Source organism: Salvelinus alpinus, chromosome 4 (genome assembly GCF_045679555.1).
Source record: "Salvelinus alpinus chromosome 4, SLU_Salpinus.1, whole genome shotgun sequence".
Lineage (NCBI taxonomy): Eukaryota > Metazoa > Chordata > Actinopteri > Salmoniformes > Salmonidae > Salvelinus > Salvelinus alpinus.
Window position 1 is genome coordinate 19,271,495 of NC_092089.1, and position 16,213 is coordinate 19,287,707.

A 16,213-nucleotide genomic window follows, 5' to 3' on the forward strand; every position below is an offset into this window, starting at 1 on the left:
GAGAAACTTAAAGCACAAAAACAATAAAGCGAATAAACGAAACGTGAAGCAACATGCAGTGCAGAAAGCAACTACACACAAACATAGTCAAGATCCCACAAATACAATGGGGAAATGGCTACCTAAATATGATCCCCAATCAGAGACAACGATAAACAGCTGCCTCTGATTGGAGACCATATCAGGTCAACATAGACATACAATTCCCCTAGATAACCCACCCTAAATCACACCCCGACCCAACCAACATAGAGAATAAACAGCTCTCTATGGTCAGGGCATGACAGGATGTAGGAAATATATATGATAGGAAGGAAATATATATGATTCATCCCCCAGTGTACTCTACTTTCACATCATTGTTGTGAGGAAGAAAATAATCCATGTCTCTTTATTTATTGACCTATAATACTAGCTGTCATGAACAACAGAGAGCTATGGCATCCCGTCATCCTGCGCATTGCGCCACCATGAGCAAATAAGCAAATCTCTCTTGTGCAGAAAGAGCATCTTCACACTTGTATAGTCACAGTACACTGTGTAACAAACCCTGCTGTGTATTCATGGAGACAGCAGGCCTGTTATCAGACATCTCTAGGCAGCCAGGAAACAGCAGGCCTGTTAGAGGAGCTCTCCTGAGACAGACAGACAGACAGACTGCTGCTGTAAACAAATCAGCCTCTCTCTCTCTCTAGCTGTCTCTCTCTCTCTAGCTGTCTCTCTCTGTCTCTGTCTCTGTCTCTGTCTCTGTCTCTGTCTCTCTCTGTCTCTCTCTCTCTCTCTCTCTCTCTCTCTCTCTCTCTCTCTCTCTCTCTCTCTCTCTCTCTCTCTCTCTCTCTCTCTCTCTCTCTCTCTCTCTCTCTCTCTCTCTCTCTCTCTCTCTCTCTCTCTCTCTCTCTCTCTCTCTCTCTCTCTCTTCAGCCTGTCTCCCTCTGAGCCCCGGTGAATTAGTGTACCTGACTGACTGGCTGGCTGACCGGCTGACCATGCGGACTGGTGGACTGAATGGCTGACTGGCTGGCTGACTGGCTGGCTGACTGACTGATTGACTGATTGGCGGACTGACTGGCGGACTGAATGGCTAGCTGGCTGGCTGACCTACTGGATGACTGGGTGGCTGGCTGGCTGACTGACTGATTGACAAACCCGTTATGTTATAGACCCCTGCTGGGTTGTTAAGCTTCTGTTGACAAGAAAACCAGAGCTCTTCCACAGAGCAGTTAAGGACAAGACAAACTATAACGAATGACAGCCCTGCACGGTAGATCACCTGCTGGGTGTCGACAAACGGTGCTGATTCAACATGTACAATCATCAGGAAGTGAACAGAAAATGACTAAAGATCCCTTACTTATATGTCACATTTTCCATTCCGCCCTTTTGGTCCATCTGAATCTAACACTAGTTTACTCTACATTTAACTTCAAGACACTCCTCAGGGCACCACCAAGGTTAGTTACATCTAACACAACACTATTGTAGACCAGGTACATCTAACACAACACTATTGTAGACCAGGTACATCTAACACAACACTATTGTAGACCAGGTACATCTAACACAACACTATTGTAGACCAGGTACATCTAGCACAGCACTATTGTAGACCAGGTACATCTAACACAACACTATTGTAGACCAGGTACATCTAACACAACACTATTGTAGACCAGGTACATCTAGCACAACACTATTGTAGACCAGGTACATCTAACACAACACTATTGTAGACCAGGTACATCTAACACAACACTATTGTAGACCAGGTACATCTAACACAACACTATTGTAGACCAGGTACATCTAACACAACACTATTGTAGACCAGGTACATCTAGCACAGCACTATTGTAGACCAGGTACATCTAACACAACACTATTGTATACCAGGTACATCTAACACAACACTATTGTAGACCAGGTACATCTAGCACAACACTATTGTAGACCAGGTACATCTAACACAACACTATTGTAGACCAGGTACATCTAACACAACACTATTGTAGACCAGGTACATCTAACACAACACTATTGTAGACCAGGTACATCTAGCACAACACTATTGTAGACCAGGTACATCTAACACAACACTATTGTAGACCAGGTACATCTAACACAACACTATTGTAGACCAGGTACATCTAACACAGCACTATTGTAGACCAGGTACATCTAGCACAGCACTATTGTAGACCAGGTACATCTAACACAACACTATTGTAGACCAGGTACATCTAACACAACACTATTGTAGACCAGGTACATCTAACACAACACTATTGTAGACCAGGTACATCTAACACAACACTATTGTAGACCAGGAAGTGAATGAATGAGTCCTGCTGTACTTTACCGTTGGTAAATAATGTGTCTTTATTTGCATTATTGGAGTAATAATGTGTTTCCTGTAACACTATATGCTCATTTATTATAGAGGAAGAGGGAAGAAAACCACCAGCTTTATTAGCAGCTGTTTCTATCCTAGCCTCTATGTTACCTAAATATTTTCCATAGTGGCATCCCAAATGGCACCCTATTCCCTATGTAGTGCACTACTTTTCACTAGAGTCATATGGGCCCTGTTCAAAAGTAGTGCACTATAAAGGAAATAGGGTGCCATTTGGGACGTAGACAGAATACCAGCCTAAAGGCCTGTAGAATATAGTAGCCTTTCCTGTGGCAGGGAGACGGAGAACCCAGTCAACCGGCGAATAAATCACTTACAGTCAGTGGCCCACACAACGTTACACTACAGTACCAACCAGCTCACAGTATACTACAATACCAACCAGCTCACAGTATACTACAATACCAACCAGCTCACAGTATACTACAATACCAACCAGCTCACAGTACACTACAATACCAACCAGCTCACAGTACACTACAATACCAACCAGCTCACAGTATACAACAATACCAACCAGCTCACACTCACAGTACACTACAATACCAACCAGCTCACACTCACAGTACACTACAATACCAACCAGCTCACACTCACAGTATACTACAATACCAACCAGCTCACACTCACAATACCAACTACAATACCAACCAGCTCACACTCACAGTACACTACAATACCAACCAGCTCACACTCACAGTACACTACAATACCAACCAGCTCACACTCACAGTACACTACAATACCAACCAGCTCACACTCACAGTATACTACAATACCAACCAGCTCACACTCACAGTACACTACAATACCAACCAGCTCACACTCACAGTACACTACAATACCAACCAGCTCACACTCACAGTACACTACAATACCAACCAGCTCACACTCACAGTATACTACAATACCAACCAGCTCACACTCACAGTATACTACAATACCAACCAGCTCACACTCACAGTATACTACAATACCAACCAGCTCACACTCACAGTACACTACAATACCAACCAGCTCATACTCACAGTACACTACAATACCAACCAGCTCACACTCACAGTACACTACAATACCAACCAGCTCACACTCACAGTATACTACAATACCAACCAGCTCACACTCACAGTACACTACAATACCAACCAGCTCACAGTCACAGTACACTACAATACCAACCAGCTCACACTCACAGTACACTACAATACCAACCAGCTCACACTCACAGTACACTACAATACCAACCAGCTCACACTCACAGTACACTACAATACCAACCAGCTCACACTCACAGTACACTACAATACCAACCAGCTCACAGTCACAGTACACTACAATACCAACCAGCTCACACTCACAGTACACTACAATACCAATCAGCTCACAGTCACAGTACACTACAATACCAACCAAAGCAGTACAAATACACTCTGGCATTAAAGCTCAGCGTTTTTCTCTCCCATGCAACTCTATTGTCATGACGGCCTCTCTGATTGATTACCTTGGTCTATCCCATGCAACTATATTATCATGATTGCCTTTCTGATCTATTATCTTGGTCTAGCCCATACAACTCAATGGAATCTTTCCCCAAAGCCCGTACACATTCATACCAGCCCCAATGCATAGCCTAACTGCAATCAATTACTAGCCCACCATGCAACTCTGCATAGCCTACTATCTCCCCAATGCACGATCACATGGCAGCCCAAGCGGCAGGCAGGCAGTGCCATGGACCCGCTGACCTTCAGAGAGGATAAATGGCCATTCATTTGCCCTTGGGCCGAGATGAGGGCTGAGTAGACTGAACAGGCTCTCCATTGTGAGGAGTGCAGTAGCCTGGGGTCTCCTCTCAGTGAGGATCATCGTCATGGTGGACTAGAGGGAGGTCCGGGGGGACGGAGGGAGCTCTCTTCGTCCCAAATGGCACCCTATTCCCTACATAGTGCACTACTTTTGACCTGGGCGCGTACAGACTGAAATGCATACTTTTGACCAGAGCCATATGGGTCTTGATCAAAAGTAGTGCACTATGTAGGGAATAGGGTGCCGTTTGGGATGCTTCCTGTCATTAGGTTCAGCTGATGCCTCCAGGGTTGGTTGGTTAGTGTCATGGCCCAGGGGCTATTAAAACAGAGTGTGTACTATAGACATGTGGTGTGTCCAGATGTGTTTTAATGTCACATGCACAAGTACAGTGAAATGCCTTTTTTACAAACTCTAAACCCAACAATGCAGTAATCAGTATCAATGTAGTACTTAAATAACAAGGTATAACAAAAACACAGGAGATATAAAAATAAGAAGAGCAGGAGAAAGTAAGAAGCTATAGACAGGGTCAGTTTATTACCATATTAAAACCTTTTCTCAATAGGGGGGGGGCGCTGTTCTCACTTTGTAAAAAATCGTTCCCAAATTAAACTGCCTCGTACTCAATTCTTGCTCGTACAATATGCATATTATTATTACTATTGGATAGAAAACACTCTAGTTTCTAAAACCGTTTGAATTATATCTGTGAGTAAAACAGAACTCATTTTGCAGCAAACTTCCTGTCAGGAAGTGAGAAATCTGAAATCGAGGGCTCTGTTCCAGGGTCAGTTTATTAATTTGCATGGAATCTATGGGTCTACATGCACTGCATACGCCGTCCCCTAGATGTCAGTAGGCAGTGAGAATTGGAATGGGGTGTCTAGCTAGATCTGAGGCCGAACAAGAGCTCTTGGAACCGTGGGTGTAGTCTTTTCACCGTTCGTCTTGGCGCGAGACAGACCTCAGGATTGCGTTCTGAAAAGCTGTCGTTATAGGCGTTAGATATATCCGGCTCTGATTTTATTCGATATATGTGTTAAAAACATCATCAACTAGTTATATTAAACTGACTTATATCAGTTTATAGAAGTTTATTCCGATTTTCGGTATTTTCTTTGTCATGCGTTCTGGGGATTTGGACACTTCTGTGCCGCATGGCTAGCGTTGGCTAGCGTTCTACAGATGAAGACGACATTCTACAACCGAACAACGATTATTCTGGACAAAGGACAACTTGTACAAGATTCTGATGGAAGCTCATCAAATAGTAGGAACGATTTATGATGTTTTTTCGTATTTCTGTCGAAAATGTTTAGACGTAATTTGGCCGCTGATTTTGGGCGCTGTATCGCTATAACGTAAGCTGTAAGTCGTAGTAAAGTTAATTTTAAAAATCTAACACAGCGGTTGCATTAAGAACTAGTGTATCTTTAATTTGCTGTCCAACATGTATTTTTTAGTAAAGCTTATGATTAGTTATTTGATTAGAATAGGTGCCTCTCCAAGATTTCTCCGGACAATATTTCTGCGTTTTCACTACGTATTCACATTGTTCAACCACGATTTGTGCCGCTAAATATGCACATTGTCGAACAAACCATATATGTATTGTGTAATATGATGTTATAGGACTGTCATCTGATGAAGTTTGAGAAGGTTAGTGAAAAAATTAATATATTTTGCTGGTTTATTCGCTATCGCTAACGTGCCTTGAATGAATGCGGCTGTGTGGTAGGCTATTGTAGTAAGCTAATATAATGCTATATTGTGTTTTCGCTGTAAAACACTTAAAAAATCTGAAATATTGGCTGGATTCACAAGTTGTTTGTCTTTCATTTGCTGTACACCGTGTATTTTTCATAAATGTTTTATGATGAGTATTTATGTATTTCACGTTGGTTTCTGTAGTTATTCTAGCTGCTTTGGTGAGACTACTGCAATGTAAAACTATGATTTATACCTGAAATATGCACATTTTTCGAACAAAACATATGCTATACAATAAATATGTTATCAGACTGTCATCTGATGAAGTTGTTTCTTGGTTAGTGACTATTTATATCTTTATTTGGTCGAATTTGTGATAGCTACCTATGCAGCAAAAAAATTGTGAAAATATGCGGTTGGGTCTTTTGCTATCGTGGTTAGCTAATAGAAATACATATTGTGTTTTCCCTGTAAAACATTTTAAAAATTGGAAATGATGGCTGGATTCACAAGATGTGTATCTTTCATCTGGTGTCTTGGACTTGTGATTTCATGATATTTAGATGCTAGTATTTACTTGTGGCGCTATGCTAGGCTATGCTAGTCAGCTTTTTTACTGATGAGGGTGCTCCCGGATCCGGGATGAGTACCAAGTAGAACAATGTGCAGGGACACTGGAGTGATAGAGGTAGATATGTAGAGGGGTAAACATACTATATACAGGGTCAGTTTATTACCATATTAACACTGTGCAGGGACACTGGAGTGATAGAGGTAGATATGTAGAGGGGTAAACATACTATATACAGGCTCAGTTCAGTACCATATTAACAATGTGCAGGGACACTGGAGTGATAGAGGTAGATATGTAGAGGGGTAAACATACTATATACAGGGTCAGTTTATTACCATATTAACACTGTGCATGGATACTGGAGTGATAGAGGTAGATATGTAGAGGGGTAAACATACTATATACAGGGTCAGTTCAGTACCATATTAACAATGTGCAGGGACACTGGAGTGATAGAGGTAGATATGTAGAGGGGTAAACATACTATATACAGGGTCAGTTTATTACCATATTAACACTGTGCAGGGACACTGGAGTGATAGAGGTAGATATGTAGAGGGGTAAACATACTATATACAGGGTCAGTTCAGTACCATATTAACAATGTGCAGGGACACTGGAGTGATAGAGGTAGATATGTAGAGGGGTAAACATACTATATACAGGGTCAGTTTATTACCATATTAACACTGTGCAGGGACACTGGAGTGATAGAGGTAGATATGTAGAGGGGTAAACATACTATATACAGGGTCAGTTCAATACCATATTAACAATGTGCAGGGACACTGGAGTGATAGAGGTAGATATGTAGAGGGGTAAACATACTATATACAGGGTCAGTTTATTACCATATTAACACTGTGCAGGGACACTGGAGTGATAGAGGTAGATATGTAGAGGGGTAAACATACTATATACAGGGTCAGTTCAGTACCATATTAACAATGTGCAGGGACACTGGAGTGATAGAGGTAGATATGTAGAGGGGTAAACATACTATATACAGGGTCAGTTTATTACCATATTAACACTGTGCAGGGATACTGGAGTGATAGAGGTAGATATGTAGAGGGGTAAACATACTATATACAGGGTCAGTTCAATACCATACTATATACAGGGTCAGTTCAATACCATATTAACAATGTGCAGGGATACTGGAGTGATAGAGGTAGATATGTAGAGGGGTAAACATACTATATACAGGGTCAGTTCAGTACCATATTAACAATGTGCAGGGACACTGGAGTGATAGAGGTAGATATGTAGAGGGGTAAACATACTATATACAGGGTCAGTTCAGTACCATATTAACAATGTGCAGGGACACTGGAGTGATAGAGGTAGATATGTAGAGGGGTAAACATACTATATACAGGGTCAGTTTATTACCATATTAACACTGTGCAGGGATACTGGAGTGATAGAGGTAGATATGTAGAGGGGTAAACATACTATATACAGGGTCAGTTCAATACCATACTATATACAGGGTCAGTTCAATACCATATTAACAATGTGCAGGGATACTGGAGTGATAGAGGTAGATATGTAGAGGGGTAAACATACTATATACAGGGTCAGTTCAGTACCATATTAACAATGTGCAGGGACACTGGAGTGATAGAGGTAGATATGTAGAGGGGTAAACATACTATATACAGGGTCAGTTCAATACCATGCTATATACAGGGTCAGTTCAATACCATATTAACAATGTGCAGGGACACTGGAGTGATGGAGGTAGATATGTATAGGGGTAAACATACTATATACAGGGTCAGTTCAGTACCATATTAACAATGTGCAGGGACACTGGAGTGATAGAGGTAGATATGTAGAGGGGTAAACATACTATATACAGGGTCAGTTCAGTACCATATTAACAATGTGCAGGGACACTGGAGTGATAGAGGTAGATATGTAGAGGGGTAAACATACTACACACAGGGTCAGTTCAGTACCATATTAACAATGTGCAGGGATAGAGGTAGATGTGTAGAGGGGTAAACATACTATATACAGGGTCAGTTCAATACCATGCTATATACAGGGTCAGTTCAATACCATATTAACAATGTGCAGGGACACTGGAGTGATGGAGGTAGATATGTATAGGGGTAAACATACTATATACAGGGTCAGTTCAGTACCATATTAACAATGTGCAGGGACACTGGAGTGATAGAGGTAGATATGTAGAGGGGTAAACATACTATATACAGGCTCAGTTCAGTACCATATTAACAATGTGCAGGGACACTGGAGTGATAGAGGTAGATATGTAGAGGGGTAAACATACTATATACAGGGTCAGTTCAGTACCATATTAACAATGTGCAGGGACACTGGAGTGATAGAGGTAGATATGTAGAGGGGTAAACATACTACACACAGGGTCAGTTCAGTACCATATTAACAATGTGCAGGGATAGAGGTAGATATGTAGAGGGGTAAGGTGACTAGGCATCAGGATATATGATAAACAGAGTAGCAGCAGTGTAAATGATGATTGTATGTGACTGTGTGTGTGTGTGTAGAGTCAGTATGAATGTGTGTGCATGTTGTGTGTGTGTTGGAGTGTCAGTGTGCAAAAGTGTGTAGAGTCAGTATAAATGTGTGTGTCACGGATCCTTCCGGAACTTTTATTACGCACACCTGGCCCCTGTTCCCACGGATGAGTACTTGTATAAGTGTTTCCATTGGGCTGTCGAGTACTGTTACAATGTCCGTTGGTACGTTTGTCTACCTGTGCTGTGTGTTTTGGCTTTCGTGCCATTGTGGATTGCGCAGATGATTACGGGTCTCGTTCCGTATGTTAATCATTGCGCGCGTGTGTTATTTATCTGAGGATCTCCTCGCTCTTTTGTTTTGGGATTCTACCCTGTGTTTTGTTACGTGTTTGTTTGGTCTTCGACCCCGTGCCTTTACACGGCACGCCGTAATTTGGGCTGAATAAAAAACTCTATTACGCATTCCTGCGCCTGTCTCCCGAATCATTTATGCCAACGTGACAGTGTGTGCATGTTGTGTGTGAGTTGGAGTGTCAGTGTGTGAGAGTGTGTAGAGTACTGTGAGTGTGCATAGAGACAGTGTAAAACATTAACTACAAGGATATCTGGTGTGGTCTTTATTCCCCGTGATTACAACTATGAGGAGGGAGGTGGGTAGTATGGATGGAGATGAGGAGGGAGGTGGGTAGTATGGATGGAGATGAGGAGGGAGGTGGGTAGTGTGGATGGAGATGAGGAGGGAGGTGGGTAGTATGGATGGAGATGAGGAGGGAGGTGGGTAGTATGGATGGAGATGAGGAGGGAGGTGGGTAGTATGGATGGAGATGAGGAGGGAGGTGGGTAGTGTGGATGGAGATGAGGAGGGAGGTGGGTAGTATGGATGGAGATGAGGAGGGAGGTGGGTAGTATGGATGGAGATGAGGAGGGAGGTGGGTAGTATGGATGGAGATGAGGAGGGAGGTGGGTAGTATGGATGGAGATGAGGAGGGAGGTGGGTAGTATGGATGGAGATGAGGAGGGAGGTGGGTAGTATGGATGGAGATGAGGAGGGAGGTGGGTAGTATGGATGGAGATGAGGAGGGAGGTGGGTAGTATGGATGGAGATGAGGAGGGAGGTGGGTAGTGTGGATGGAGATGAGGAGGGAGGTGGGTAGTATGGATGGAGATGAGGAGGGAGGTGGGTAGTATGGATGGAGATGAGGAGGGAGGTGGGTAGTATGGATGGAGATGAGGAGGGAGGTGGGTAGTGTGGATGGAGATGAGTAAACACACCGTGTCGGCCACACCGTGTCGGTGTGGCCATGTGATTTGAGTTGCAATAAATGAATGTTGTTGTTGCTACGGCTACGGCTAGTGGTAATATCGGTTCAGTTGTGTGCTGCAGACTCCTTTCTAACGGCATCTGTTTCCCTCTGTCTGTCCCTCTCTTCCTCCATGCCCATCCCTCTGTCTGTCCCTCTCTTCCTCCATGCCCATCCCTCTGTCTGTCCCTCTCTTCCTCCATGCCCATCCCTCTCTCTGTCCCTCTCTTCCTCCATGCCCATCCCTCTGTCTGTCCCTCTCTTCCTCCATGCCCATCCCTCTGTCTGTCCCTCTCTTCCTCCATGCCCATCCCTCTGTCTGTCCCTCTCTTCCTCCATGCCCATCCCTCTGTCTGTCCCTCTCTTCCTCCATGCCCATCCCTCTGTCTGTCCCTCTCTTCCTCCATGCCCATCCCTCTGTCTGTCCCTCTCTTCCTCCATGCCCATCCCTCTGTCTGTGCTCTCTACTCTCCTCCCTCCCATCCTCCCTCTCAGGCTCGGCTGCGTTGCCAGGCAACATGGCGTACTTTGGGAGTGCCCAGGATGATGTGGATCTGGAGGATGAAGATGATGAAGAGGAGGAGTGTGACGACAGGATGTCAGCTCACAGCCACAACTCAACTTCCTGTCTGTCCTCACAGCGGAAAAACAAAACAACGCCGGGGAAGAAGGTCGCCAATGGACATGGTACTACTGATCTCCATGTTGTTTTGGTACTCACTACTGATCTACCATGTTGTTTTGGTACACACTACTGATCTCCATGTTGTTTTGGTACTCACTACTGATCTACCATGTTGTTTTGGAACACACTACTGATCTACCATGTTGTTTTGGTACACACTACTGATCTACCATGTTGTTTTGGTACACACTACTGATCTCCATGTTGTTTTGGAACACACTACTGATCTACCATGTTGTTTTGGTACACACTACTGATCTACCATGTTGTTTTGGTACTCACTACTGATCTACCATGTTGTTTTGGTACTCACTACTGATCTCCATGTTGTTTTGGTACACACTACTGATCTCCATGTTGTTTTGGTACACACTACTGATCTCCATGTTGTTTTGGTACTCACTACTGATCTCCATGTTGTTTTGGTACTCACTACTGATCTCCATGTTGTTTTGGTACACACTACTGATCTCCATGTTGTTTTGGTACACACTACTGATCTCCATGTTGTTTTGGTACTCACTACTGATCTCCATGTTGTTTTGGTACTCACTACTGATCTACCATGTTGTTTTGGTACACACTACTGATCTACCATGTTGTTTTGGTACACACTACTGATCTCCATGTTGTTTTGGAACACACTACTGATCTACCATGTTGTTTTGGTACACACTACTGATCTACCATGTTGTTTTGGTACTCACTACTGATCTACCATGTTGTTTTGGTACTCACTACTGATCTCCATGTTGTTTTGGTACACACTACTGATCTCCATGTTGTTTTGGTACACACTACTGATCTCCATGTTGTTTTGGTACTCACTACTGATCTCCATGTTGTTTTGGTACTCACTACTGATCTCCATGTTGTTTTGGTACACACTACTGATCTCCATGTTGTTTTGGTACACACTACTGATCTCCATGTTGTTTTGGTACTCACTACTGATCTCCATGTTGTTTTGGTACTCACTACTGATCTACCATGTTGTTTTGGTACACACTACTGATCTACCATGTTGTTTTGGTACACACTACTGATCTACCATGTTGTTTTGGTACACACTACTGATCTCCATGTTGTTTTGGTACTCACTACTGATCTACCATGTTGTTTTGGTACACACTACTGATCTCCATGTTGTTTTGGTACACACTACTGATCTACCATGTTGTTTTGGTACACACTACTGATCTACCATGTTGTTTTAGTACACACTACTGATCTACCATGTTGTTTTGGAACACACTACTGATCTACCATGTTGTTTTGGTACACAATACTGATCTACCATGTTGTTTTGGTACACACTACTGATCTACCATGTTGTTTTGGTACACACTACTGATCTACCATGTTGTTTTGGTACTCACTGCTGATCTACCATGTTGTTTTGGTACTCACTACTGATCTACCATGTTGTTTTGGTACACACTACTGATATACCATGTTGTTTTGGTACACACTACTGATATACCATGTTGTTTTGGTACACACTACTGATCTACCATGTTGTTTTGGTACTCACTACTGATCTACCATGTTGTTTTGGTACTCACTACTGATCTCCATGTTGTTTTGGTACACACTACTGATATACCATGTTGTTTTGGTACTCACTACTGATCTACCATGTTGTTTTCGTACACACTACTGATCTACCATGCTGTTTTGGTACTCACTACTGATCTACCATGTTGTTTTGGTACTCACTACTGATCTACCATGTTGTTTTGGTACTCACTACTGATCTACCATGTTGTTTTCGTACACACTACTGATCTACCATGCTGTTTTGGTACTCACTACTGATCTACCATGTTGTTTTGGTACTCACTACTGATCTACCATGTTGTTTTGGTACACACTTCTGATCTACCATGTTGTTTTGGTACACACTACTGATATACCATGTTGTTTTGGTACACACTACTGATATACCATGTTGTTTTGGTACTCACTACTGATATACCATGTTGTTTTGGTACTCACTACTGATCTACCATGTTGTTTTGGTACTCACTACTGATCTCCATGTTGTTTTGGTATTCACTACTGATATACCATGTTGTTTTGGTACTCACTACTGATATACCATGTTGTTTTGGTACACACTACTGATCTACCATGTTGTTCTGTTCTCCTTCTTGTTCACTCAGTCACTCACTCAGTCACTCACTCAGTCGTTTGCTTGGTTTGCTCACAATAACTCAGTCAGCCAGTCACGTCACTCACTCTTTCCCAGACGTCGTTCTACTCTACCTAGTAACAGAGCCTAGAGGCCCATACTGTATAATTCTCCCTCACCAATCAGAAGAAGCCTAGTGAATTACAGCTCTGTCTCCTCTCACACCATGAGTTGATGGGGAGCATCCCAAATATATAGTGCACTACTTTTAACCAGGGCCCAGGCCAAAAGTAGTGCACTACATAGGGAATAGAGTGCCATTTAGGAAGCAAACCATGTACTCAATGATCCGCGTCCACAAACAGAGCTCCATCATCCTCCCTACACACACACACGCACACACACACACACACACACACACACACACACACACACACACACACACACACACACTGTATGCATAGCACCAGGCATTTTTCACTTCTACTGAAGCAAAGTATACACAGTTCTCACCCAGAGCTCACCCAGGGCCATGGGTCTTAAAGGAGCAGCAGTTCTCACCCAGGGCCAATCGTCTTAAAGGAGCAGCCATGTTTGTACAGTATACATATAGAGTTCCATATAGAACCTATGGTTGGACATATAGAGTTCCATATAGAACCTATGGTTGGACATATAGAGTTCCATATAGAACCTATGGTTGGACATATAGAGTTCCATATAGAACCTATGGTTGGACATATAGAGTTACATATAGAACCTATGGTTGGACATATAGAGTTCCATATAGAACCTATGGTTGGACATATAGAGTTCCATATAGAACCTATGGTTGGACATATAGAGTTCCATATAGAACCTATGGTTGGACATATAGAGTTCCATATAGAACCTATGGTTGGACATATAGAGTTCCATATAGAACCTATGGTTGGACATATAGAGTTACATATAGAACCTATGGTTGGACATATAGAGTTCCATATAGAACCTATGGTTGGACATATAGAGTTCCATATAGAACCTATGGTTGGACATATAGAGTTCCATATAGAACCTATGGTTGGACATATAGAGTTCCATATAGAACCTATGGTTGGACATATAGAGTTCCATATGGAACCTATGGTTGGACATATAGAGTTCCATATGGAACCTATGGTTGGACATATAGAGTTCCATATAGAACCCATGGTTGGACATATAGAGTTCCATATAGAACCTATGGTTGGACATATAGAGTACCATATAGAACCCATGGTTGGACATATATAGTTCCATATAGAACCTATGGTTGGACATATAGAGTTCCATATAGAACCCATGGTTGGACATATAGAGTTCCATATAGAACCCATGGTTGGACATATATAGTTCCATATAGAACCTATGGTTGGACATATAGAGTTCCATATAGAACCCATGGTTGGACATATAGAGTTCCATATAGAACCCATGGTTGGACATATAGAGTTCCATATAGAACCTATGGTTGGACATATAGAGTTCCATATAGAACCCATGGTTGGACATATAGAGTTCCATATAGAACCTATGGTTGGACATATAGAGTTCCATATAGAACCTATGGTTGGACATATAGAGTTCCATATAGAACCTATGGTTGGACATATAGAGTTCCATATAGAACCCATGGTTGGACATATAGAGTTCCATATAGAACCCATGGTTGGACATATAGAGTTCCATATAGAACCCATGGTTGGACATATAGAGTTCCATATAGAACCTATGGTTGGACATATAGAGTTCCATATAGAACCCATGGTTGGACATATATAGTTCCATATAGAACCTATGGTTGGACATATAGAGTTCCATATAGAACCCATGGTTGGACATATAGAGTTCCATATAGAACCCATGGTTGGACATATAGAGTTCCATATAGAACCTATGGTTGGGCATATAGAGTTCCATATAGAACCTATGGTTGGACATATAGAGTTCCATATAGAACCTATGGTTGGACATATAGAGTTCCATATAGAACCTATGGTTGGACATATAGAGTTCCATATAGAACCTATGGTTGGGCATATAGAGTTCCATATAGAACCTATGGTTGGACATATAGAGTTCCATATAGAACCTATGGTTGGACATATAGAGTTCCATATAGAACCTATGGTTGGACATATAGAGTTCCATATAGAACCTATGGTTGGGCATATAGAGTTCCATATAGAACCTATGGTTGGACATATAGAGTTACATATAGAACCTATGGTTGGGCATATAGAGTTCCATATAGAACCCATGGTTGGACATATAGAGTTCCATATAGAACCTATGGTTGGACATATAGAGTTCCATATAGAACCTATGGTTGGGCATATAGAGTTCCATATAGAACCCATGGTTGGACATATAGAGTTCCATATAGAACCCATGGTTGGACATATAGAGTTCCATATAGAACCCATGGTTGGACATATAGAGTTCCATATAGAACCCATGGTTGGACATATAGAGTTCCATATAGAACCCATGGTTGGACATATATAGTTCCATATAGAACCTATGGTTGGACATATAGAGTTCCATATAGAACCTATGGTTGGACATATAGAGTTCCATATAGAACCTATGGTTGGGCATATAGAGTTCCATATAGAACCTATGGTTGGACATATAGAGTTCCATATAGAACCCATGGTTGGACATATAGAGTTCCATATAGAACCCATGGTTGGACATATATAGTTCCATATAGAACCTATGGTTGGACATATAGAGTTCCATATATAACCTATGGTTGGACATATAGAGTTCCATATAGAACCCATGGTTGGACATATAGAGTTCCATATAGAACCCATGGTTGGACATATAGAGTTCCATATAGAACCCATGGTTGGACATATAGAGTTCCATATAGAACCTATGGTTGGACATATAGAGTTCCATATAGAACCTATGGTTGGACATATAGAGTTCCATATAGAACCTATGGTTGGACATATAGAGTTCCATATAGAACCCATGGTTGGACATATATAGTTCCATTTATAACCTATGGTTGGACATATAGAGTTCCATATAGAACCTAT

The 16,213-nt window shown here is 42.1% G+C and overlaps 1 protein-coding gene across 4 annotated transcripts in view; it reads left to right on the top strand.

The window, feature by feature from the left end:
• Positions 1-16,213, top strand: part of jarid2a (jumonji and AT-rich interaction domain containing 2a) — a 128,947-nt gene that overhangs the window by 49,572 nt on the left and 63,162 nt on the right. For all 4 annotated transcript variants that reach the window (XM_071395885.1, XM_071395887.1, XM_071395886.1 and 1 more), the window contains exon 5: positions 10,816-11,007. In XM_071395885.1, coding sequence (XP_071251986.1) covers positions 10,816-11,007 — 192 coding nt within the window. The remainder of the gene's footprint in view (positions 1-10,815; positions 11,008-16,213) is intronic.